General features: G+C 43.9%; 1 protein-coding gene across 1 annotated transcript in view; it reads left to right on the top strand.

Annotated features, from left to right (window-relative positions):
• The window catches only part of WIPF1 (WAS/WASL interacting protein family member 1), a 52,572-nt gene that overhangs the window by 21,956 nt on the left and 7,389 nt on the right, over positions 1 to 23,227 (top strand). Inside the window, exons 3-6 of the mRNA XM_027733696.2 lie at positions 16,944 to 17,032; positions 18,475 to 18,604; positions 20,813 to 20,989; positions 22,182 to 22,943. Coding sequence (XP_027589497.1) covers positions 16,982 to 17,032; positions 18,475 to 18,604; positions 20,813 to 20,989; positions 22,182 to 22,943 — 1,120 coding nt within the window. The 5' untranslated portion in view covers positions 16,944 to 16,981. The remainder of the gene's footprint in view (positions 1 to 16,943; positions 17,033 to 18,474; positions 18,605 to 20,812; positions 20,990 to 22,181; positions 22,944 to 23,227) is intronic.

Below are 23,227 nucleotides of genomic sequence, written 5' to 3'. Positions count from 1 at the left end.
ATTTTTCTGGTTATTGATGAATGTTGAATAGTTATTGCCTTTAAAATTAACATTTCCATATGTACAGTACAGTATACTCCATACTCCACTTTTCAGGGAGGGAAGGTAGAATACTGTTCCTGAGTTTCCTGAGGAGATTTTGCTCTTTTAATTTGAGAGTGAACAGGTAAAATGAGTGCATTATACTCAGCACTGTGGGAAAGTACTGAGTTACTGTTAGCAGCTGGCACGTAACAACCAGGTCTGATCCTGGCATAAGAGGGAGACCTGAAAAGGCAGGACCTGCTGCTGTCTCAGGTGAACAGTTGTGGCAAACTGCTTATTTTTAACACAGATCTCAAATCTCTGGTACTAATGGCAAACTTCAAATTCATGCTGGCTGTGCAAAACCAGCTTGGTCTGCATTGAACAGCATTTCCTAATATCAAGTTCTGATGGATCAGGGCTCACCTAAAGAAGCGTTAGTCTGCAGAGTTCATGCTTTGTTGACACAGCAGCCCTGGTGCCACTGTACCCCTTCTGTGAAGCGGAGCTTTTTGACTCTATGATGGTGCCCAGACTGGCACCCCCTGTAACCTGGCCTTCTGGGAGTCTACCTGTTCACGGGGGCCTTGGCCAGTCATTAGGCCTGCAGTTTAAGAGAGAAAGTAGACTTCATGAGAGTAATAACATCTTATGACCCAATAAATCAATACAAAGCTTCCTTGCAGCTGTGGGTTTGATCCAGATATTACAGCTCTCTGAGTTTGGAAAAAGTTTTCTTTTTATCTGGAAGCCTGTGGCCTCAGATTTTAAGTAGCTCTTAACTCTCCATTTAATTACAAATTCTGGTTTTGAAAGCAGAGATATTGGGAGTCTTATTTCAGTCTGCCATATGCTAAACTTAGCCTTCAAATTTTCTGAAAATAAACCCAGTCTAGTTTTGCCCATGCAAGCTAACCAAATAATTCAGTCAGTCTGGTCAGGGTTTTGGCCGTATTTACAGGATTTGGCAGATGTGATGCTAACTTTAGCTAGGGCTTAACAACTGTGACAACCACTCCTATTACAAATAAATTAAAGGGGAAATTAGTTGCCACCCTCCAATACCTGCTGTTTCAGGGCACCTGCACTGAGTACTCCAGCCTGCTGTGACTAATTTGTTTTCTTCTCTGAGCTTTTGGTAGACTGGCATTAGCAAGGACGAATTTGAGCAGTCCTGTGGAGGACTCTCCTGAGTAAGAGGACATGTTGAATGTTCTAAAGAGGAAATGCAAGTGTTGAATGATGGTATGTGGCTGCTTTGGGTTTTGTGGGTATGTTTTTTCGTGGCATTGGTATGCCATACAAACTTTTTTTTTTAGCTTGAACTACAACAAACTATTACTTTTTATGCAAAAAGCTGCATTTGGAATACTAGCAGGAGCTCAGTTAGACCCACTGTCTTGAATAGAGGCAAATAACCTCCAAACCCAGCTGCTTCCTGGGCTCCCAGAGAGGTCCTGCATGGCCTGTGTGGCAGGCTGCCTCAGAGCTGCCAGCTAACATGAAGGTGCAATGCTGGCTGGGCACCACCTCCAAAAACCTGGCAAGAGCAGGAGCCGCTGTGGACCCCAGAGCAGCTGTCTGGGGCAGCTTGTCTCTCCTCAAGCAATGGCTTGTGGCTCCTGCTAAGTTCAGGCAAGATGTTGATTTGTCCCTGTTGGCATATTCACCTGCCTAGCACATCCACCTGGGTCTGACCTATGCAGTCAGCTAGATATGACCTCATATGGGATGTCACTGCAGTGACCTGGGCACTCTGGTAGACCAATGCCCTGCAGGACTGGCACCCACATGGCACACTGCCTTTGACTACACTTGCTGCATGGAAACAATTGGTTGTCAAAGGTCATAGAAAACAATTAGAGATATAAATATTTAAAATAAAATGAAGATAACCAAATGGAACTGCTTGGTTTTTACTAGGGCAAACATTCTGGTTTAGTGTGTGTTGACTCAACCAGCTTCACAAGTAGAAAGTGGAAGGGTGCTGTATGTTTCCAGCCTGGGTTGCTGCAGTAGGCAATGCGGCTGTGCTGTTTTCCTTCTCAGGAAGGCAGCACAAGACATGCCTCCTCTTCACTTAGGGGAATATCGACTAGTTCTTGTCCGAAGCTGTGAAAGACTTTGCCCTATTTTTTGGCAGAATCCATTAATAATCATTCTTTCCATCTTCTTTGCTCACTAGCTAAGTACTTGCCATGTGCAGCTGTAAAAAGTTGTTTCCAAAGAGAAATAAATTGGAGCAAAAACTTCTGTAATCGGAGATGCGGAGGAAAGCAGAAGGGCGTTTTCAGTTTGGTGTCCTTGGTTGCTTTTTGTTTGATTTGTGCCGTGCTTTAAACTAGAGCCCTTTACAGGACTGTGGGCCCCCCTGGCTTGTCTGCATCTGAGTCCTCCCAGTCTTAGCTCTAGTAGCACTGACTTGCCCCATGTCCCTCCCAGGACCAGGGATAATCAGGGCATCAGGAGTCCGTAAGAGACCCCTGTGCCAGGTTGGCAGCACCGTGTCGATACCTTAAGGAAGCTGAGAAAACATAAGCATCTAGCAATTGGATTTAGATGCCTAAGTTGGAAAATTTAGTTTGGGTGTCAAAGTTATTGATTGTAGTTATAGTTTCTTGGGACATTTTTATTGCAAATATGTTCTAACTAATACTATCAGTTTATCAAAACCTTTTTTTGCCTGAGATCAAAGGAGAATTTGGTACAAAATTTAAATTTTATAAATTAGAAAATTCTAAAGTGAGCTTTTAAAAGAAATTTAGAATACTTGAAGTGGAATATAGGATCTGCTGAAATTTGGACTTCCAACAACAGAATGTTTGGTTTGTTTTTTAATTCCTGATTAAGATAGAAATCTCTTATGTCTCAAACTTTGTCAGGTCATAAAATTAATTTCCCACTCTATTTTTTTCCCCAAATCTCACATTATTAAACTCATACAAATTTTTGTGCTTCTCCAGGTAGATCAGGGAATCTAGATTCTGTCTTTCATATAACATTAGAGTTGCTTTGAGTTTGAAAGAACCACAGACTGATGCAAAACAGAACTTGGACCTTGCCATCTATTAGATAACTGCCAAAACAAGTAGATAAGTGTACTTCATAAATGAAATCTTCAGAAGCTATCTTAACTTATAGGGCCTTCAGCTGGACAATGAAAACCTTAGATGAGGTACGGACAACTTAACTGTGTTGCCCTTACTGTAAGTGTTTCAGTTGGCATCATCTGCTGCATGTGTGGACTGTGTACTCACATGTATATGTGGAAATTTCATGGTCCCATTATCAATGCTTGAGTCTTCAGCTAAAGGCCCAGATGGATAATCTGAACCCTCTGATTCAATTTTATCTCACCTATATTTCATAAATATTATGTTGCATAAATATCAAGTACTGCTGCAAAAGTAGATGAAATTATTTATATAAAAATGGCTTTACAAAGCTATTTTGAGTTGAATTGTTGTTGTAGCTCTACTCTAGTAAATGAAACAAAATATAATTGTGATTGGTCAATATTCTGATCTCTGCTTGCCTTCTAATAGTATAAATATGAAGAATATTATTATTGCCTGGATTTTGCTCTTTGCATTTTGGCAGCTTATTTATGAAATAATTGAAACATCTCTTAGCTGTGCCTTTCTTTTCCAAGTGACTTTTGACATTTTTTCTTGACAAAAGGCAGTGTTGGAAATACTTAACAGAAAAATTCACCCTCGTGTTACTCAGGATGTTTTCCAGATTGGACCAAGTGGAAATTGCCGGTGATAGGAACAGCACATGAATATTGCCAGTGATTTGCACACATGCCTTCAGATACTGAAGGCCAACGTCTCTCCTATTACATGTGGAGAAGTATTCAATGCACTGTGGGTTAGATTTTTGAATGCTTCACAAAGAGCCAAACTAAACTGAAAAGAGGAAGAGGAATTTCAGGTTTGTCCTTCCACTGCTCCAGCTGTGAATGGGAGTTTGAAGTAGCAGCCACCAGGGCGTCAGGCTCCTTGCCTGGGGACGTCTCTAAAAACCAGTCTACCGGTTCCACAAGCCCCTGGCTTGGAGGTGACCTCTTGCAGGGCAGTCAACAAACTATTAATTTGCTCTGAAGCTGCTCTTCCCAAGAAGCGAGTCTAGAACAGGAGGTCCTCTGCAGGGTTTCTGTACATATTTCCATTAGGTAGCCGTTTGTTTTGTCCAGTGACTGCTGTTGGAGGCAGGGAAGTTCTGGTCAGCTCAGAATAAGGCTTGTGATGGATTCAGTAGTTCAGTATTGCAGAAGCAAATGACAAGTCTTTCACTTCCCTGCTGGCAGTCTGCTTTAGCCCTAGAGCTTCCACTGGCAGCCCTCATCATAGATTCCTATTACAACTTTTGGATTATATGTTCCTCTGGTAGAAGAGACCTAAGAAAGGTCTGGAGTGAAGTCAAAGCAGCTCCTATCAGCTAAGGACAGCTGATACTTTTTTTTTTTTTACTTTTATTAAAAAAATTAGAATTTTAAAATTAAGCTTATCTTGCTGTAGTAATAAAAGTGGTGGCTCTGACACAATTAATATGGGTATGTTATAAAATCTATGTTTTTTTGAAATAGAGAAAATTATGATCAGATTTAGCAGATTTTATATGATACAAAGAACCAAACAATACAGAGATAATGGCAACTTTTAGTCTACTTTACTCAGTGGTTACTTAATGGTTATCTGGTCTGTTAGTTTTGTAAAAGCCATCTAAAGATAGTTTTTGAGTTGTCTTATTAGACAATTTTTAGTAGAAATAATGTATTGCTTCCTCTATGTATATCTCTGAAGTAAGTTGCAGGAGAAGTTTACTGCTGAATTCCAACCAGGCAAATAATCTGGTGGTGCAGGAACATAACATTTTGGACTTGTTTTTAATATTGATTAGAACAAGACATCATTTGCCAGTACTGCCAGGATATTAGATGATCATGTAATTTCACGTGTGCAGTAATGCGTTTTCAGTAATATTATTGCTTTTCTTTGTTGTTTTTAAATTAATCCATTTCAAACCAAAATATGTATGGTAAGATATTTAAGATTAAAATTAATCTCTTATCCTTAACCTTGGGTTTTGATTGGGGTTTTTAATTGCTTTGGATGCAGTTTCTAAAGTTTTGTATACCCTTTAGAGCAGATGGTCAACTTTTGGCCATGGTATCTGAGTAGTTTGGGGTGAGCTAAGGTTGGCTCCAATGTGAAGAAAGGGAGATTGAAGTCCCAGAGTTTGGGGATGGGTTGTTTACTCAAGCAAGCACTCTTTTTGTTTCAGATTACTTTTGCCACCTCTTTTCCCTCCCACTTATTATTTCCATCCTGTGATTTTAAAGACTCTTCCACAGATTTGTTTTTATATTGCTGAGAACCTTTAAAAATAATTACTGAAACCATAGCAGCCCATCTGAAAGCTTTCTGAGACACAGCATGAGCTACAGAGCAGGCCAAACCTCAGAGGGCAGAAGCTCTCTTCCAAGCAAGTAAGAACAGATGCTGTGAGTTTCTTTGAGTGCTTGTGCAAATGGTCTCTTTGTTGTCCAAGTGCCTGTGAGTGCAGATGCCCAGCGTGCACTGCCCAGCGTCACATACAGCAGTGTTTTGGGGGGTTGAAAGCTATACTAATATTTAATTACTGTAAGCTAGTCATATAAAATTTGTAAGAGAGAGAGTTTCATTTTGTAGCTGCTTTCAGAGAAGGGGATCTAAGATAAAATACCAATCATAGTAAATACTAAAAATTCCTAAGTGTGCAAAGTAATGGTGTATCTTGTGTATCTTTATTTATGCCTCAGAAAACTGAAAATTTTCAATTGCTTTATTTACAAACTTGGATTAATTCTTTTAGGAATGTGAATTATAAAAAAGTAACTGTTTTGTAGCAACCCAGCAGAGTTTACAAAGAACTTAAGTTTTCCTGGCCACGTTACTGAAATAAGCATTCAAATGGCAGATCAAATGCTGTTTTATAGCTTTTTGGACTGGAGGTCAGAGAAGGTTTGTGAACACAGGGGGTACAAGTCATATGCAGAATGAGTCTTCATTTAGTATCTAGTCAGTTTGTAAGATGTGACGTGAGTTTCTATTCAGTTTATGGTCTGTGAGCAGGGCACAGAGGGTAATTTATGGGGAGTTTTTCAATAGGTCATGGTCCGTTGAGACAGATGAAAGTATACCTTGCTGGATGCTCTCCCTAGGTTCATAAAGCAAGATACCAGCAGTGCTGAACACAAGTCATGGCATCACTGTGCAGACTATGGCTGTGGTCCTTGCTCCACCAGCCTTTGGCATCCAAAGGATGGCGTTGTGGGAGCCAAGGCCAGCTTTGCTTGCTGACTGTGACACTTCTCAAATTCATTACTTATGTGCAAATAGGATTCGGTGCCTCACAAATGATCTGGTTTAATGACTAACCTCGAGCTACAGTGCTAATCCCTGTACAGCAGAGATCATCAAGGGATTTCATGGGAGGCACTCTTCTTAATCTCTAAGTCTGATCTCAATTCAGATGCTTTCAGCAAAGTCAGAAGGTACGGTGGCTCTCATCCAGCCTCCTCTGAAAACTGTCCTGAGCCTTTCCATGAACTCTAATGAGAGTAAAATCAAACTCTCCATCTCCACCCTGTTTAGTGGAGGTTTGTAGTCTCAGCACTTCACAGTCTCAAATCATTCAAAATTAACTTTCAGAATGGAAAATTAGACTTTTTTCTTTTTAATTAAAATCTTTACCAGTCTTGGTTGCCTGTTTCTCACAAAACTTATTTATGGGGCTTGCTGCACTGAACTGAGGCTTTTATTGACAGTAACCTGGCTCTGAGGTGGTGTTTGTTTTTCTCCACTGTCTTTGGCAAAGCAAGCTACCTTACATTATGCAGATCTGAGGCTGGGTTTTATTTTTCCTACACTCTGGGCAGATCAGTCTTAGATTGCTCTTCTAATGATAGATATTCAAGTTACTCTAATTTATGTCAACACCTGGGCTGTAAAAACTATGCACTTTGCTTATGTAGTTGCTCTTTCCCTGCTGACTGCCCAGGCCTCTTAACTTTTTGTTTGGGTTTTTGATGTGAAATCTGAACTAATCTCTGTACACTAGTTTTTCAACATTTTAATAGGAATATCACAATATTTATAAGAGGCAGGGATTGGAAAACAGTGCTTTGAATTCATTCCACATGTCTGGCCCTTATATGCCTCAGATTTCCCCTTTAGAGGTAGTTGCTATTTTAATATTATTTTATAGATGCTGCCTTTAGTAGACTAGTCACAGTTGCTGCATGGTTAGTAAGACTTAGTTGATTGTGATGAAGAAAATGCTTTATGTTAAAAAAGCCTATTTGAATGCTGAAGCCAATTCAATTCTAAACCTACACCTACTGAGAAGTAAAATAATCTGACAGTGTTGGAGATTCTTGATCCTTTTCTGTAAGTATTCATTATAGCAAAATGTTTTCAACTACAGCTCCGTGTCATCTTGTTGGTAAGACAAAGGTGAAAGAAGACACAGCTTCAGCAACGGCGTTACGCAGGTCATTTTTAATTAGCATTATCAATTGAGTGCCCAGGGCATGGAGAGGATGTGGTGTGGGGTGTCTCAGAGCTCCCACGATGTAACCTGTGGCTCCAAACAGGCTCTTTTCATCCCAGCCTCTGGATTTGCAGAGAGAAGCCCCTCTTCTTATAACTACTGATGCAAAGGGGACTGCAGCACACCCACTGTGGGCAGAAGTCCACCAGCAAAATCCCAGGACTTGCTCTCCATATTTGATTCCTTTTTTGACTTCTTTCTGAGCTGACTGAAAGTTGCAACAGCTCAAGTGTCCGGGAAAAAAAAAATCAGACTGATATCTAGTGCTTTTGGCCTGTTATGCCACAAAACAGTGGAGAGAAGGGAAAAAATCCTCCAGATTTCTGTCAATTTGATTTAAATAGCAGAATTGCTTTCATGTTACACAAAGCAAACGATTGGTCAGAGCTGTAACATCCTAAAAATAAAAGTGGATTAATAGATGGAAAGGCAAAAGGCTGGTATGATAGTGCGAACAAAAGTTGTTTTCCCATAGTAACAAGCTGGGGATTCCAAGGGCCAGGCTATGCCTTTCCACCTCTTGGTCACCAGGTGTGGGTTGTGAGAAACATCCCTTCCTGCCTCTCTCTGTGGGCTGCCTGCCACCGCCAGGCCATGAATGACCCCGTCCGGTTAGAGGGATGAGCAGTGCTTGTTGAGGAGATAAGCTGGTAGAAAAAGTCCTGTTCTTAAGGACTTCTTCCAACTTCATGCAATTATTTTTGTTCTGATTTAGGACTGAATAAGCTGGAGCCAATACTCAGAAATCCTTAATTTCTGAACTAGCCTGTTCACCCTACCAACAGCTCCTAGAGCTTAAAACAGCTCAGGTTTTGGGGAGAAAGCTATGCAGTGCTGAACAGCCACATGACACTGAGTGATCACTACTACAGCAATGAGACACTGGAAAAAGCAGCCCCATTGGAGAAAAGCTCTTGGGCTACGTGTTAGGAACAGTATTTTGTGAACACAAAATGTTCACAAGGACCAACAGACAAGGGAATAAGCTGGAGAGAGACACTAGGTCCTTATTGCCCAAAGTATATTGTCCCTGTGGCTTCTCCACAGCACCAGGAGTCAAATGTCGCTTTCTTTAGGTCTGCATGCTGAGGTTGCCTCCAGTCTGGATGAATCCTTGTTGGCTGCATTGGGCAGTGTGCCTGGGATAACACAGCCTTGTGTGTTGTTTCAAACACTCGGCTTGACTAGATCTGTGGATGCTGGAGTGCTGCACACAACTCTACTCTGGACAGCTGAAAAAGAGCTCAGGCACAAACAGCTCAGTCCTTAACCATCACTTCTGCCTGGGAGAGAGGGTGAAGCCTTTTGCCATAGGGCTTTTTGCAATGTGGTTGGTCCTAGGAAGGGCTCTTCTTTTTTTGACATGAAGGAGGGGAGGGAGGGGGGAGAGCTGTAGGACATTGCACTGTCTCAAGAAGTGTCCTCCTGTCCTGAGAACAGTAACTGTATATTTCTCTGCTGGATTTGGCCCTGGCCTCCTTCTGAGGAATGACTCACATGTGCCTGTTTTAAAACATTGTGGAGATTCCTTTCTGTTGTGCCTGGTGCAGGGGCTTTGCTCCAAGTGTCATTTGTAGGGCTGAGGTCCTGCTTCCCAGGGCCAGGTCATTGTGGCAGGGGATGTGAAATGACTCTCGGAGTCTGAGCAGACAGGAATATTTTTCTACATCTCCTCTGAAAGCACTGGCTGAAAGAAATTATAGGAGTATGGATTGGACGGAAGCAATTTCTGTTTTCAGTGAGTCAGATCTTTCCGCTATAGTGTATTTGCTCTTACGTTATCAGCTTTTCTCAAGTCAACATCCAAACACTTAAACTATCCAAAAGCTTTGCTGTTTCTTCCACATAGGGACTATATTGGTGACTAGGGGAAGTTCTCCAAAGCTAGCCATTGCCTATGATCCTCTGCATATCTTGAAAAATATGTCACTGACAAGAAAAATATTTTTAAAATACTTGGATTAAAACAACATTCTGACACTATAGTGGCCTATTTCTTAGCTGTAACTTTCCACGGATGCAGCACCACTGGATTTTTGCCATATAACTCTTGATTGCATTTGACAGATGAGGTTTGCTGGATGCAGGTAGCCATGGGCCATAGGTGCAGCTAGCTACTACTGCTTGGCACCCAGCAATCATGTGCTCGCTCAGTGGTCTGTTGGCTCACTTGTCACTGATACCCCACAGTAACCTGCTTTATTACTGTATTCCTATGATGGTAAGAAGTAGATTGATAGTGTTCAGGGGGTTTTAGGTCTCTGAGGAAGTGCCCGGTGTGAGATGCAGACAGTGCTGCCTGAAGGATCACTGCTCTTGGCCGGATGCTCTGGGATGTGGGAGGTGAGCATGAGGGATGTGGAGGGAGGTGGAGATTCTGTAGGTGCCTGGGATAAGATGCACAAAGAGGTGAAAGCACCTCACAGCATCCTCACACGTTTTTTCCTAACCAGTCATGTCCTTTGTTTCCTATTGTTGTTATTTATCTTCACTGCTCATCACTAGCTCCCCAGCACCTTCACATAGCTCAGTCACACTGTTGTAAGAGGTAAAAGAACTCTGCAATTTATTAAAAAGGGTATGTCCAAACCAAAACAAGAAATATATCATCTCTCTGCAGCCTCAGTAGGGCTGAAAAAATGCTCACTGTAATAGGGGCTTTACATCTGTTTCTTCTCCAAGAACTATCCCATGCACTTCTACCAGAGACCTCCAGGCTCTTGCTTTCCTCTTCTCTCCTTTTTGATCCCTATCTGCAGCAGGATGGTGTTGCATCCCCCAGATGATCACTGCTGAGTTTGTAAAGGTGCAGTTCCCCGTGGGAGATCCTCCTGTGTGTCATTCAGCTTGGGCCAAATCCTATTTTGGGGCCACATAGACCTCATCCACTTTATACACCTGCCTGTGAATAAAGCCTATCATCCATCACCCCTCCGATGGCAGTTTGTGGAAAGAGACAGGAAGCTCTGGCTCAGGGTCTAGGCAAGAGCTTTCCATCACTGGTGCACCTACTCTGCCCTGGCATTTTGTGTAAGGGTTGGCATTTCAGTCTGGTGGAAAGTAATACTCAAACCACTCATTTCATGTACTGCAGAGAGTTTCTTTGAAACGTGAAAAGTCCCCAGTAAAGTAGGCTTCCTCTCTCTGGCAGCGGCAGCTCCCCAGAATTTCCCTGGGTCTCAGATATCCAAAGTCACTTCTCCTCTGTGGGTCTCCCTTTTGGCTGTCCAGTTCCCTGCAAGTGGTTTTAAGGGTGAAAAGTTTCGCTATCACAGCTTCCTCCAGACAGGATAGGACAGTCTGCATTCTCACACCCTTTTAAATGTCCTTTCTCAGGCCACAAAGCCTTGTTATCTCTGCACCAGAAGGATTGTTGTTTCACCCAGAAACCATCCTTAAAAGACCAGTCAGTGGTGTTAAAGGATCCAAAAATACTGATAATAACATTTTAGGTGACACTTTTCTTCCTTCAGACCTCCTCAGCTTCAAGTTAGGAGAATGAAAATCCAGGCTCTCCCTGTGACTATAGGGTTCTTATACAGCAATTCCCTGTGTCTCAAATAAAACTAGCATCAGGTTACTTAAGTGTCTGACAGGCTTTTCACTCCTCTAGTGAGTGAGTGAGGCCAGAGAGTCTTCTAAATATTCTTTTTTTCACCTTGCAAGGGAGTTCCTCTTCAGTATATTCAAGTAGCTTCATGCTCTACTGAATTCAGTTTAGTGCCCTTGCTGAACTCTTTAGGGGCTTAAAATCATCTACCTGTATATTTATTTATGGGTTGCTCTATATTTAGAAATGTTAATAAAAAGAGAAGTAGTACCTGGCTTTTTCAAGTGGGATTTACAGGCATGGTGTTGCATGGGAGGAGCACCTTCAGAAACCTCTGAAGTTCTCATTCACACCATGCCACACTCCTGCACTGACTCTTACTACAGGCAGCCCCTCTGGCCTTGGAAGAATATGGTGGTGGAATGTGGGACATAGAGACTTACTAATGACTTGGGTCTGCACAGTAAAGTGGGAGCAGGGTGGCTCAAATTTCATGACATCACTGTAACATTTTTTATCAAAAAGCTTTAATAGCTCTGTACTCTGTTAAAAAATGACTCATGAAAAAGTATCATGGTCTGTATAAAAACTGATTTTAAGTGGTTTTCCAACCACTTTGTAATGTGTTTACAGTTAGTTGTCCTTTTTGTTTTGAGAGCTACCTTACTAAAATACTTGGTAATGTAGCCCAACTGCCTCAAATTCAGTCTTTTAAAAAAAAATTTCCCTTCTTTCATTAGGAGAAAGTGATGCATTTTGAAAGAACCAAATCAACACTAGTTTAGAAGTCAAGTCCTTTGCATAGAGGAGCAATCAGCATTTTAATTGGCAATTTCAGGGTTTTTTCCCCTTAAATTTATCAATTCTATTTTATTTCTACAGTTGTTTGTTCCTTCCTCTTTTTTGCATGGAAATTAATCATGCAGGAAATGATTAACCACAGTGAGCTGTCTGTCTGCCTCTGACTCAATATGTTTAAGAGGGAGGGCCTTCAAGCAGCTCTTAATGGCTGACCAGATGCAAACTGTGCACTTGCAGTCTAATTGTTCAAACTCTCCATCCCACATTAAAGGTCACATTCCTTTTTAGCATTTGTAATGCTCCTAAAATAATTTCTGAAACAACAAATTAAATCTGAAATACCCAGAATTTCTGTTTCATGTAATTCAGTGTAGTGACAGTTTTGCTCATTGCTCTTCATATATTACTCTGTGGAGCAAGGGGCTCTTTGCAGTATGCAATGTATGCCTTCTCTCTCGTCCATTTTAGTTTTTAAACGAAATTAGTTTTTATCATTATATATTGCATATCACAATATTTTTATATCGTTCCTGATAGCGACTGCCGGGTGTGCCCGGTAGTTTGCAAAAATGAGAGCTTTCTTATGCAGGTATTCTTTTACTTAGGCAGCTTTGGAGCATCTCGTTTGCCGGCGGCTGGGCTGGCTTTCTCCAAAGGCAGCAGACGTGGGCTCTGTGCACAGCCCTCTCGAGAAGGGTGTGCAGGGAGGCTGCCCCGGCCCCGGGGCTGTGTCCTGGGCGGTGCAGAGCGGGTGTAGGGATGCGGTGGGTGCCTGCTCACGGCGATAGCAGAGCCCAGGGCGACCGGGGCTGGCTCTCGGAGGAACCGGCCGTGTGCACGGTGCTGCTGGCGCCTGCTGCGCAGTGGGAGAGCAGCTGCTGCCGCTGCTGCCAGCTGTGGAAATCCTTCTGTCTTGCTGACAATACAGACCTTTGTGTTTGGGGCTCCGTGGCCAATGCTGCAGTGTACGTGTGCGGGTTAGTTACCGGAATCCTTTCTGCTGCACCACCGGTGCTCATCTAGACATAACATTTACATGCAGCTCTTAAAAGCAGTGATGGCTTACATTGCGGCCTAGAAATTATGCTAGGACACGTATCCTGGGTTTTCAAGTATCAATACACCTTCAGTCTTTTGCAACTGGTTCCTTTTTAACACCCTGCAACACCGAGTGTTATGATCAACTTGGTTGTTAACAGATTTGATGGGTAAAATTTATTATTGGGTGGATCAGTTACTATATCAGGTATTTTATAGTGTCAACTGTTAACAATTGAACATAATGTCCATTTCTTAAATTCAGCTCTTTCCCGCTGACCAAGAGCAAATAATGATCTGAGTGTATTGCTGAAGCGTAGGACAGTAACCAAAGCTTTTCTCTAATTGCAGTTACACTTAACATCTTAGGACATCTCCATGCTCCTGGGAATTAGTGATGAACAAAGCAGCTGCAGAATTCAAGTTCAGCATTGTGCTGACTCAGCTGCTTTGGTTCTGCAGCCCAAGAGGTATTTCTCATCCCCCTGTGCTGTGGGGGCAAGTCAGCAGGTCACTGCATCTCTTCAGAACATTATTATTCTTCCTACAGGCTTATAGTGATCGAATTTTAAAATCCAAAGGGCCTTTTTTTTTTTTTGCTTACAATAAGTCAGACAAAAAATTAGATTGTACAGAATCTAACCAAATAGCAAGGGTGAGTTGGAGCTTCAAAGACAGAGGTGCCGTTTCTTTCTGTGAAGTTTCAGCTTGAGTTTCCGAAATTCTCTTTTTTATCAGCAGAAGCAGAGTCAGAGTGACAAAAGTAAGAGTGGTGTTGTAACTCTGGTTTTAAACTAAAATTTGACAATATGGGGTGTTTTACCGGTTCTGTAAGTGTATGCAGTATACATTTTTGCATGGGCATGCAGGTTTCTGAGTCAAAGCATGTGTTCTCTTTTCTGATGGCCCCTAAAGGAAGTGTGTGTTCTAGAACATCATGAGTAAACATGATGTTTACTGCAGGATGCTTGTATTAAACTTCAGTCCAGTTCTGCCTGAGTTTATCTTATTATAGAAGCTTGTCCTGTGCTTCCAAAATACCATTTTCCAGCCTACCTTTGAGGGCCACAGGGCTTGTTCAGCAGTAGCTAAATGCTAAGCTCACCATTGTGCAGCTGTGTGTACCTAATTTTCACTTCAATTCTGTTGAAAAAGCCCTTCAGTATCAGAATTACTAGCTACTGTGCAGCTAGTGACTGTGGGTACATGTAAGATGGGATAGGGAAGGAGGGAATACCTAGTGCCTTTCTCCCCATTACCTCCTTGCAAATTGTCTGTGCAGGGAGGGTTTTGGAGAAGCCGGATGTGTCTGTGGGTAGTGGCTTCCCCTTAGAGAACTCAGGCTTCAAGCATCACCTTTCTTCCCCTCTATCCCCACCAATTCCTTAAGAAGCTGATCTAAAACAACAAGTTAAAAGGACATAGAAGTAGAGCAGAGCAGCCCAAGCATGCAGGAAGCAATCTCTTAACTGACAGGGAGGTAAACAAGTTATGGTATTTTACAGAAAGTGCTTCGTAGACCACCTGGCTCACTTGCTGCATTCAGGTCTGAGCTGCCTTAAGGGATTCATTTAAAAGTCTGATATCAAACCAAACTGTATTCTGCCTGTTCCAGAAACCTTCCTGTGACACATGGCGTGCCAAGGAGACCCAGTACATTATCCAGACTGCTTTGGCCTCTTAGCAAAGCAGTGCAGAGAGCAGACTTTCTCTTTTTAATCAGTTGAAGTAGTTAAAAGCTTGGTGAAATACCCTCATGGCACAGTTAAGCTAGAGACAACTGCAGCTGTGAAAAGACTGTGTTAAGAAACAGGATGGTTGTGGTCTGCTGTAAGAAATAATTTTCCTGTTGACTATTTTTTTAAACAGGAAGCTGAAGAACAAAGCAGCATTAGTCTTGGTGCTTTTAATAGGCTTCAGATTTCAAATATTGGATTTAGAATGTGCAGATCAGGAAAGGATCGGGCTTTGTGCAGTCTTATGTAACAACTGAGAGCTAGAAATGCAGAAGATAGGAATATAACTGAATTCAAGCAGATCCTCCGAATGTGAAACTTGTTTCTCTGGAAAAGCCCTAAGATGCTCAGTAACGCACCAGAGGACTGACGAGAGCAGGCTGGTCTGTTTGCAGGACTTTGCGAATGCGTGCATTTGCACAGTGTGTAGGCTTGGCTTCACACAGTTTCCTCTTTGTCAGTCAGTCTGTCCATGGGCCAGCTTCCCCTCTGCTCTGCTCACTCTTTTGCAGTAACCGGAAAGAGAAACAGTTTCTGCAGTATGGGAGAAGAAAACCTGCAAACACTAGAGACAGTACTTAGTGCCTCATGCCACTTTGAACTCCATGGTTTTTCTAGATATTCAGCCAGAGCTAGGGGTGATGAGTCTGACTCCTTTCCAAGCCCTTTCCTCTCTAAAGATTTTACATAAAATCTATTAAAGTCTTATTTCAGAAAAGCTTTCTTCTGAGGAAGGTAGGTCAGCAATTTTTTTTTTTTGGGGGGGGGGGTTGTAGCTGTATTCTAATTCTTTTGGAGCATGAACATCTGATGAGATAAATCTGTACTTTCTGTACCATTTTTTTCTGTCACACACATCACAGATCGTGTTGGAGCCATTAGAGACATTGTAGGTCGTGACTCACCTCAAACCCTCACTGCAAATGCCATTTTGTTTCATTCAGCAATTTTTCCCAATGTTCATTTAAACTGTAAAGGGTACTGTACCTAGCATAATGTTGATTTGACAGATACTATGCTGTTACACTTCCCCCTGTTTTCAAGCTGTGTATTCTTGTAAATAACTGCCCTGAGGACTTCAGCTGTCAACCTGGGGTTGTCTGGAGAATAACCCGTATTCCTATTCCCACTGTGTTTGCCTGTTGTGTGCAAACGTTATATAAATGGTGGCAAATCATTGTTACTGAAGCTGGCTCAGGTGGATGGGCCAGCAGAAGGTGAAAGCTCAGGTGAAAGAGTAAAGCACACGCTGAAATGCCACAGCACCATTAGAAAAGCCCCAACAGGTACAGTTCCAGCGAGCTGGGTGCCAAAATGCCACAAAAAGACCTTGTGACTTAAAAAGTCTTTGACACTTGGCCTTTCTTTTTTTTTGTTGTTGTTTTGTATTTTTGTTTCAATGAAGTTCTACATCCCAGGTGTAACCCTCCTCGGATTGTCTTAGGTTGAAAGTTTTGGTTGGAGTGTGGAAAAGCGGGAGCCTGGTCTCCAGTAGCGAATATAGTGAAAGGCTGAGCTTTAGCAGTCAGGCTTTTCCCTTTGCAGCAGCCTGCAGCTGAGAGGCTGGGCTGCCTACTTGCTCTTCCTCCTCAGGGAAAATGCACATAGCATGACTGTGTGCTGCCTCTGAGGAGGAGGAAAGTGCATTCAGATGTGATGATGGAGCATGGAATTTTCAGAGCAAGCAGGGAGAAAGGAAGAAGCATGAGTCTGTCCTAGAGTTCTGCTGTTCCACCCTACCCATAACAGCATATGTGTGAATCTTTTAGCAATGAAGGGATTTAACAGGTCAGCATCTGACTTTCTGAGTAAGATCTTAAAGTATGATATCTTCTTGAAGCAAGGGTTGATGATGTAGCTATGGAACTATCCTGAAGCACTTCCATAGGAAGAAGATTGTTGGATTAAAAGAGTACAATTTTGTTACTGCATTTTTTGCATTGTGTAAGTGTGCAAAACTGGATGTGTATGTCTATGAGTTTATATGGCAATGGGGCTTATGTAGGGAGCCCCTCTTTAAAGATGCAGCTGGTTTCCATACAATTAAATATGAACTGCTTTTTATGTATTATTTAGACTTAGAAAATGTAGAAGATAAACCTATTAGCTGCAAGGATGTTTTTTAGGTGAGTAGAACTTTATTTATTAAGATGTGTTAATCTTTGAGTCTTGTGTGTTTGTGTTTTGCTGTGCAGGTTTCTTAGCAAGAGCAGACAGAGCTCAGCCTTCCACCATGCCTGTGCCTCCCCCTCCAGCTCCCCCGCCACCCCCAACACTAGCCTTGGTAAGTTTTACAGGAGGTAAATGTACCATATGCACTGTTCTCTACTGCTGCTTGTCACATTGAATAGGATGTCCAGAGACAGGGAGGTGTGGATGAGGGTATGCATTGACATTTGGGGAAAGCTCTCCAACATTTTGGTTTTGGTTGATTATTAATCCTGTGAGGAAGACCATCACTTTCACTCCTTCCCAGTGCTCATTTGGATGTCACTGTCTACTCTGATTCTCCATCCTTCTCTCCCTCCCACACTGGTGGTTTGATCTGGTGGAGAGACAACAGCTTGTCTAAGTCAGGGAAATTGAAGTCTTGGTATCCCCTTGACTTTCTCCAAACATGTACTCCCACCTGCTACTCTAGTACTTACATGACCTGAGCTGGAAAAAATCAATCCTATTGTTTAAATTCGGTAAGGATAGTTCTTAGCTAGCACAGCTCCCTCAGCCAACTTGGGGTATCAGAGCACAGGATCCACTACTGACACAGTGGGTGAAACTACATTGGACCTGATTTAATTTTAAGCCTAAGCTGAAATAGATTTTGTGCTATGTTTGCCTGCCCAACAGTCAGTCATCTCACTGACAAGAAGGAAAAGGCTTCTTGAAATGCCGTTTTAAAGTACTCAGATATTTTCAGAGCAAACCCCGAGCTGGTTACACGGATAGACTCTTCAGAGGCACAGCCCATTCTTTCTCTCATTTTCCACCCCAAGTATGACTCTCTGCTTGGTCCCTCCATGGCAACTCTCTCTACCTTTCAGGAAATCTCTGTAACACTGATCTGATAAGCTGGAAAGTTTTTCAGAAACCACTATTTCCTATAAGAGGCATATATATGTGCATATGTATGTGCATGTATGTGTATGGTTTGCGGTTTTTTTGTTATTCCTTGAAAAACTGTGTCAACAAAACATAAACTGAAAAGAGAGGACCATTGAGACAAACCTAAAGGTTTCATTTGATCTAGATGAAGAGGTCTATATATGGAAGTAGCGATTGCCATTTTTAAATACTCCTAACAAAACTAAAACAGTAGATAAAGGCCCATCTTTCTTCCGATTTATCTAGAATTTGTATTTCGCTACAACTTTCAAGAATGCTCATTTTCTTGTGTAATCAGATTATGTATGTAATTTGCCATAGATATGCCTTGGCTTTAAAAAATCAGAAACTCTGAATCTTGAGTTTAAAGAATGTGAATTCACATGGAAGTATTCAGTTTCTGGTGATTAGTGTGGGTTAGAATAGTAGCAGTGTTTGGAGCCTTGAGTCAGTCACAAGGCCAACTACCTTTAACATCATTCACAAAAATAGACATGGCATGCTACCCACTCCAGTGCTGTTCAAACTGAAACTGGAGTCTCAAGTAACTACCATATTTGAACAGAACTTTTATCTAGAAGTTGAGGTTTATTTTGCCTCCTCATTTTTAATTTTATTTTGCAGGCAAATACGGAAAAGCCATCTCTAAGCAGGTCAGAACAAGCAGGGAGAAATGCTCTATTATCTGATATTACCAAAGGAAAAAAGCTCAAGAAGACTGTTACTAATGACAGAAGTGCCCCAATTTTAGACAGTAAGTATGATTCTATATGTTGTAGTATCTATAGGTGTGAATGGTTCTACACATCTGAATGCAGAAAATTATCATCAGATGAACTGTAGGTAAAATAAAGTACCAGTAGTGGCACGCATAAAAGTAAATTCTGTTCATCATGGATGAATAGTCAGCTGAGAAATCAAGTACTGCTTATGAAATGTGAATGTTAATTTGTTTGCTTATCCTCATATAGCAGTTTATTTTCTTGTTTGCTTATATTGGAAAACTATGCAAGCCCTACTAGGAGCTCTGCTGAGGAGCTGCAGCAGATCAGGCAAGCAAAACCCCCATCAGGACTGAGGAGAGCACAGAGAATAAATTGGAATTTCAGACTGTACTTTTGCATAAACAATATAAGAATAAATGCGTGTCTGGCATGACACCATTGGCTCTTTAATGGCCCCAGTACCACTTAAAGCAGAACCACAGCCACAAGGCACAACTCCACCTGTGTGTCACTCTGCACGCAGTTTTACCATTCCTGGAGTGACTCAGGGGTGTTGTCTTTTTGGCTGAGCCTTGTTGCCCAGCCTGCCCACCAGTACTGTGGCACAAGGCAGTGCCTCCACTTCCTTGAATGGAATCAAGGTCTCCATCCATCTGTGCTGCTGCTGTGTCTCACAGAACATCTTGGTAGGTGCTGAGAGGAGGCTGGAAAAGCCCATGAAGCAAAAATATTGGGAAGACAGACCAGAAACAGGAGAAGTGTGAGGAGAACACAGTCCTGCTCTGACAGAGGAACATGATTTATTGCCTAAGGAGAGAAGACACTTCTACAGACTGATTAGCAAATGTGGTACACCTCAGTTTAGGTTTGGCCATGCAGTTAAAGGCTGGATTGTGTTAGGAAGATGATGAGGAAAGCAGGAAATGCCGAGAGGAGTATGACCAAATAAAAATAATTTAAAAAAATAGATGCAGTCCTGCAATCAGCCAGCTACAGTTTTTAAACCCTTATTATCTCTGAATGTGAAGTTGCACATTCTAGCTATTGTAATGAGCTGGAGGGGATTAAAGGAGGGGGTAAACAGTAAGATAAAAATTATGCAGCCTATTATCTTGTTTACATGAATTAACAAATCATGATGAAAGACTTAACCATAGTAGCAGCATTTCTCCAGAGGTTCACACCCTGTGTGAATCAGAGCCAAACTGAGCTGACGTGCTTGAGAAGGATAATGTGAAACATGCGTCCATGGACACACTCTTCTTCCTTTTTTCTTGGGGGGATTTTTAGAAGTGCTTTTGATCCACAAGTTTTAGTTACCGTAAAGTCAGTGAAATTATTGCCAACCCAAAGTTGTGGAAATCAAGATTCCAAGAGATGAAGCCATTGATCCTTGTCCATGTAGCCCATCATCTGAGAACTGATCTCGACAGATATCCCAACCTGTGGGCCTGCTCGTTTGGCAGTGATGCTCTGAATAGGGCTCTTCTCTGTACTGGTAGTTGTGGAAACACTTTCATTTTACTTTTGGCAACTCAGTGTTGTCACAGCAGAAATACTGACATTAGAGAGAAAGAAGAGAGAAAGGGGGGGGAGCTGATAAAATAATTCCTGCCTATTGGAAACATTAACAGCTAATGATCTCGTCACTGCATTTCCGAATCTACAGAAAAGTAATCAGAAATGGGATCTCTTTCCCTACTAAGCTTTGTTTAGATAAACAGAGATGTTGCAACACCATCAATAATGAGAGGTGTGTTCCCAGAAGAGATCACCAGACACACCTTCAAGAGGAAGGACCCTCTGTCTTCCTCCTTCCTTCCTTATTTTCCATGAGATTGCCCTGTTTCTGCTTATGGAGAAGTGGAGGGCAAGGATAAGAGAACAGAAGTACAAAGAAACAGAAGGAAGCTACTAAGATGATAACAAAGACAACATGATATTCTAGAGGTCCCATCCATGCTCAATTCCAAATTTTCCACAGCAATTTTATCTGCTTTCTAGTCCAGAGCAGACTAAAGGAAATTGATGGCTTAATAAAACACAGGGGCTATGGTTATCACACCACCTCTGCCACAGTGCAATAGTGCTGGTGATGGCAGCTGTGATGATCCAAACTCTGTGTATTTTGAAAGCTCATCCATTTTGCACCAGCTGCAAGCATTGCTCTAATGGAAGAGATGACTTTTCAGGATCAGTCTTGCTTCACTAACATGGAGGATTTTTTTTTCCAACAGAACCCAAAGGACCTGGTGGAGGTGGCGGCGGTGGCTTTGGAGGAGGTGGTGGTGGCAGTGGTGGGGGTTTTGGTGGTGGCAGTGGTGGCGGCTTCAGTAGCAGTGGACCACCAGGCCTTGGAGGCCTTTTTCAAGCAGGAATGCCAAAGCTCAGATCTGCTGCAAGTCGGGATGCCGGTAAGAGAGATCTTGCAGTTCCAGTGTGAAAAAATAAATTATATTGCTTAAAACCTTCATATTACCTACTGGGATTGAAAAAGCCATCAAATATCTTAGACTCTTAGGAAATATAATTTTCAGCTTGAATCTTGTTTTATTTTACTATTAGGTTTTATGAGGGAGAGGTGGGACTCCCTTTCCACCCATCCTCTTAGTTATTGATGAAAACTAAAGATCTTGGCAGTGCTGAATTGCTGCTTGCAAAGTACAGTCAGGCAGACTAGGTCCTGGAGCCTCAGCTATTGGTGTGCAGGACCAGAGGGGAACATAGGAGGATCCAGGCTAATTTTCTTGTGCACCAGGAAAAAGGATCTGTTTTCCAAATGGAAAGTACATCTGCATCAGCTCTACAACAGCGTGATTTGCCGCTTGGGGAGCACACGAGGCATCCCAGCTGGCTGGTACACACACTGCAGTTGGAGGCTTGTCTGGGGCAGGCACTGTACTTCTGGCTGACAAAACAGCTGCCCAGAGCCTCATGCCCTTTGAAAAGGAGGACATCTGGGGCCAGTGAGTTTTGAAACTTTAAGGAAAGAGGATTTCATGCTTGTTGAAGGACTGTGCAATGGGGGTTGTAGGGTGTTACAAACATTACATATTTTATAGCCTAACAAAATTTTTCAGCACACGTACAAAACAGGCTCTCGGACCTGGTATTTTCTATTGTGTCACAGTCTATTTTGGGAACTTGTATTAACACAAAAGTTCCTGGCATCACAGAACAGTACTTCTTCAACTGCAGGGCCTGCTGCCATCTTCCTGATGCACACAACTACATCCTTAGATAACAGCTACTAGAAAGGGCTGTTGTTAAAGATCATTTAAAAGCTAACATTTCTTTGCTCTCAGGTTGATGGTATCCAATACTTGTTTTTTACCATTTCTTCCCTCCCTGTGTCATTGCTTGCTGTGATGGCTGCATCACTCGTGTTACTTTCCGGACACTGAAGTCGTCCCTCATAAGCAATAATCGGGCTGTAACCTGCTATTGGAATGGTTCCCCAGTGCTGCCGGGGTTGGTGCTGAGCCCCAGGGCTGGTGTGCCCCGTGCCGGGCTGCTCCCCAGCCGCTCACAGTGCCTCGGGACACGGCCAGTGTGGCACCGCAGTGCCGCTCCGACGGCGCTCATGCCCCTGTCCTGTGTCCGCAGACTCCGGGGGAGGCCGCCCGCCCGTCCTGCCGCCCGGAGGCCGCTCCGCCGCCGCCAAGCCGTTCTCGCCGCCGAGCGGCCCGCCGCGCTTCCCGGGGCCGCCGTCGGGGCCAAGGACCGCCGCCCCCGACCCGCAGAGGAGCCGCCTGCCGCCGCCCAGACCCGACGCCGGCTCCAAGCCCGAGGCGGCGCCGCCGCCGGTGCCCAGCACGCCCCGGCCCATCGCCTCCAGCCTGCACAACCGGGGGTCGCCGCCGGTGCCGGGCGTGACCCGGCAGCCCAGCCTGGGGCCCTCGCCCCCGCCGTTCCCGGGCAGCCGGGGCGCGGGGTCGGCCGGTCCGCTGCGGCAGCCCGGCCCCGGCGCGACGCCCCCGTTCTCGGGCCGGCCGCCGCTGCCGCCCACCCCGGGCCGGCCGGCGGAGGACAAGCCGCCGCCGCCGCCGCCCCCCGCCGGGCACCGGCCGTCCGCCGCCCGGGACGGGCCGCTGCCCCCGCCGCCGCCGCAGAACAGCAAACCGCCCGTGCCCGCCGCCCCCCGGCCCGCCCTCGGCGCCCCGGCGCCCCCGCCGCCGCCCCCCAGCCGGCCGGGGCCGCCCCCCGTCCCGCCCGCCCCCGCCGGCGGCGACGAGATGCCGCGGCTGCCGCAGAGGAACATCTCGCTGGGGTCGTGCCCGGCGCCCGGCGGGGGCCGCTCCGGACCGCTGCCCCCGCCGCCCAGCGAGAGGCCGCCGCCGCCCGTCAGGGACCCGCCCGGCCGCTCAGGTAGGGAGGAACGGGTGGGCGCGGGGGACTGGGCGAGGGTTCTTGGGCCATGCACGCACCGGCTTCACATGGGTGACAAATACATGCCAGGATGGCACCCGTGTGAGGCACTAAGGATTCTGCAGTTGGAAGAGAGGGTTTATGGGCATCACGATGGCTTAAGGAAAGTCACAGTCCATCACCAGCATACTCACGTGTACTTTTGCAGATCTTGGTAACTTTCATTATAATTACTGTAATTGAAAAGGGTTGCCAATGGGATTTCCCCATTAGAGTTTTTGATG

This window comes from Pipra filicauda, unplaced genomic scaffold (assembly GCF_003945595.2).
Source record: "Pipra filicauda isolate LSUMZ 115617 unplaced genomic scaffold, ASM394559v2 scaffold5_size6683894_pilon, whole genome shotgun sequence".
Taxonomy (NCBI): Eukaryota; Metazoa; Chordata; class Aves; order Passeriformes; family Pipridae; genus Pipra; species Pipra filicauda.
This window is presented reverse-complemented; position numbering and strand designations above follow the sequence as displayed.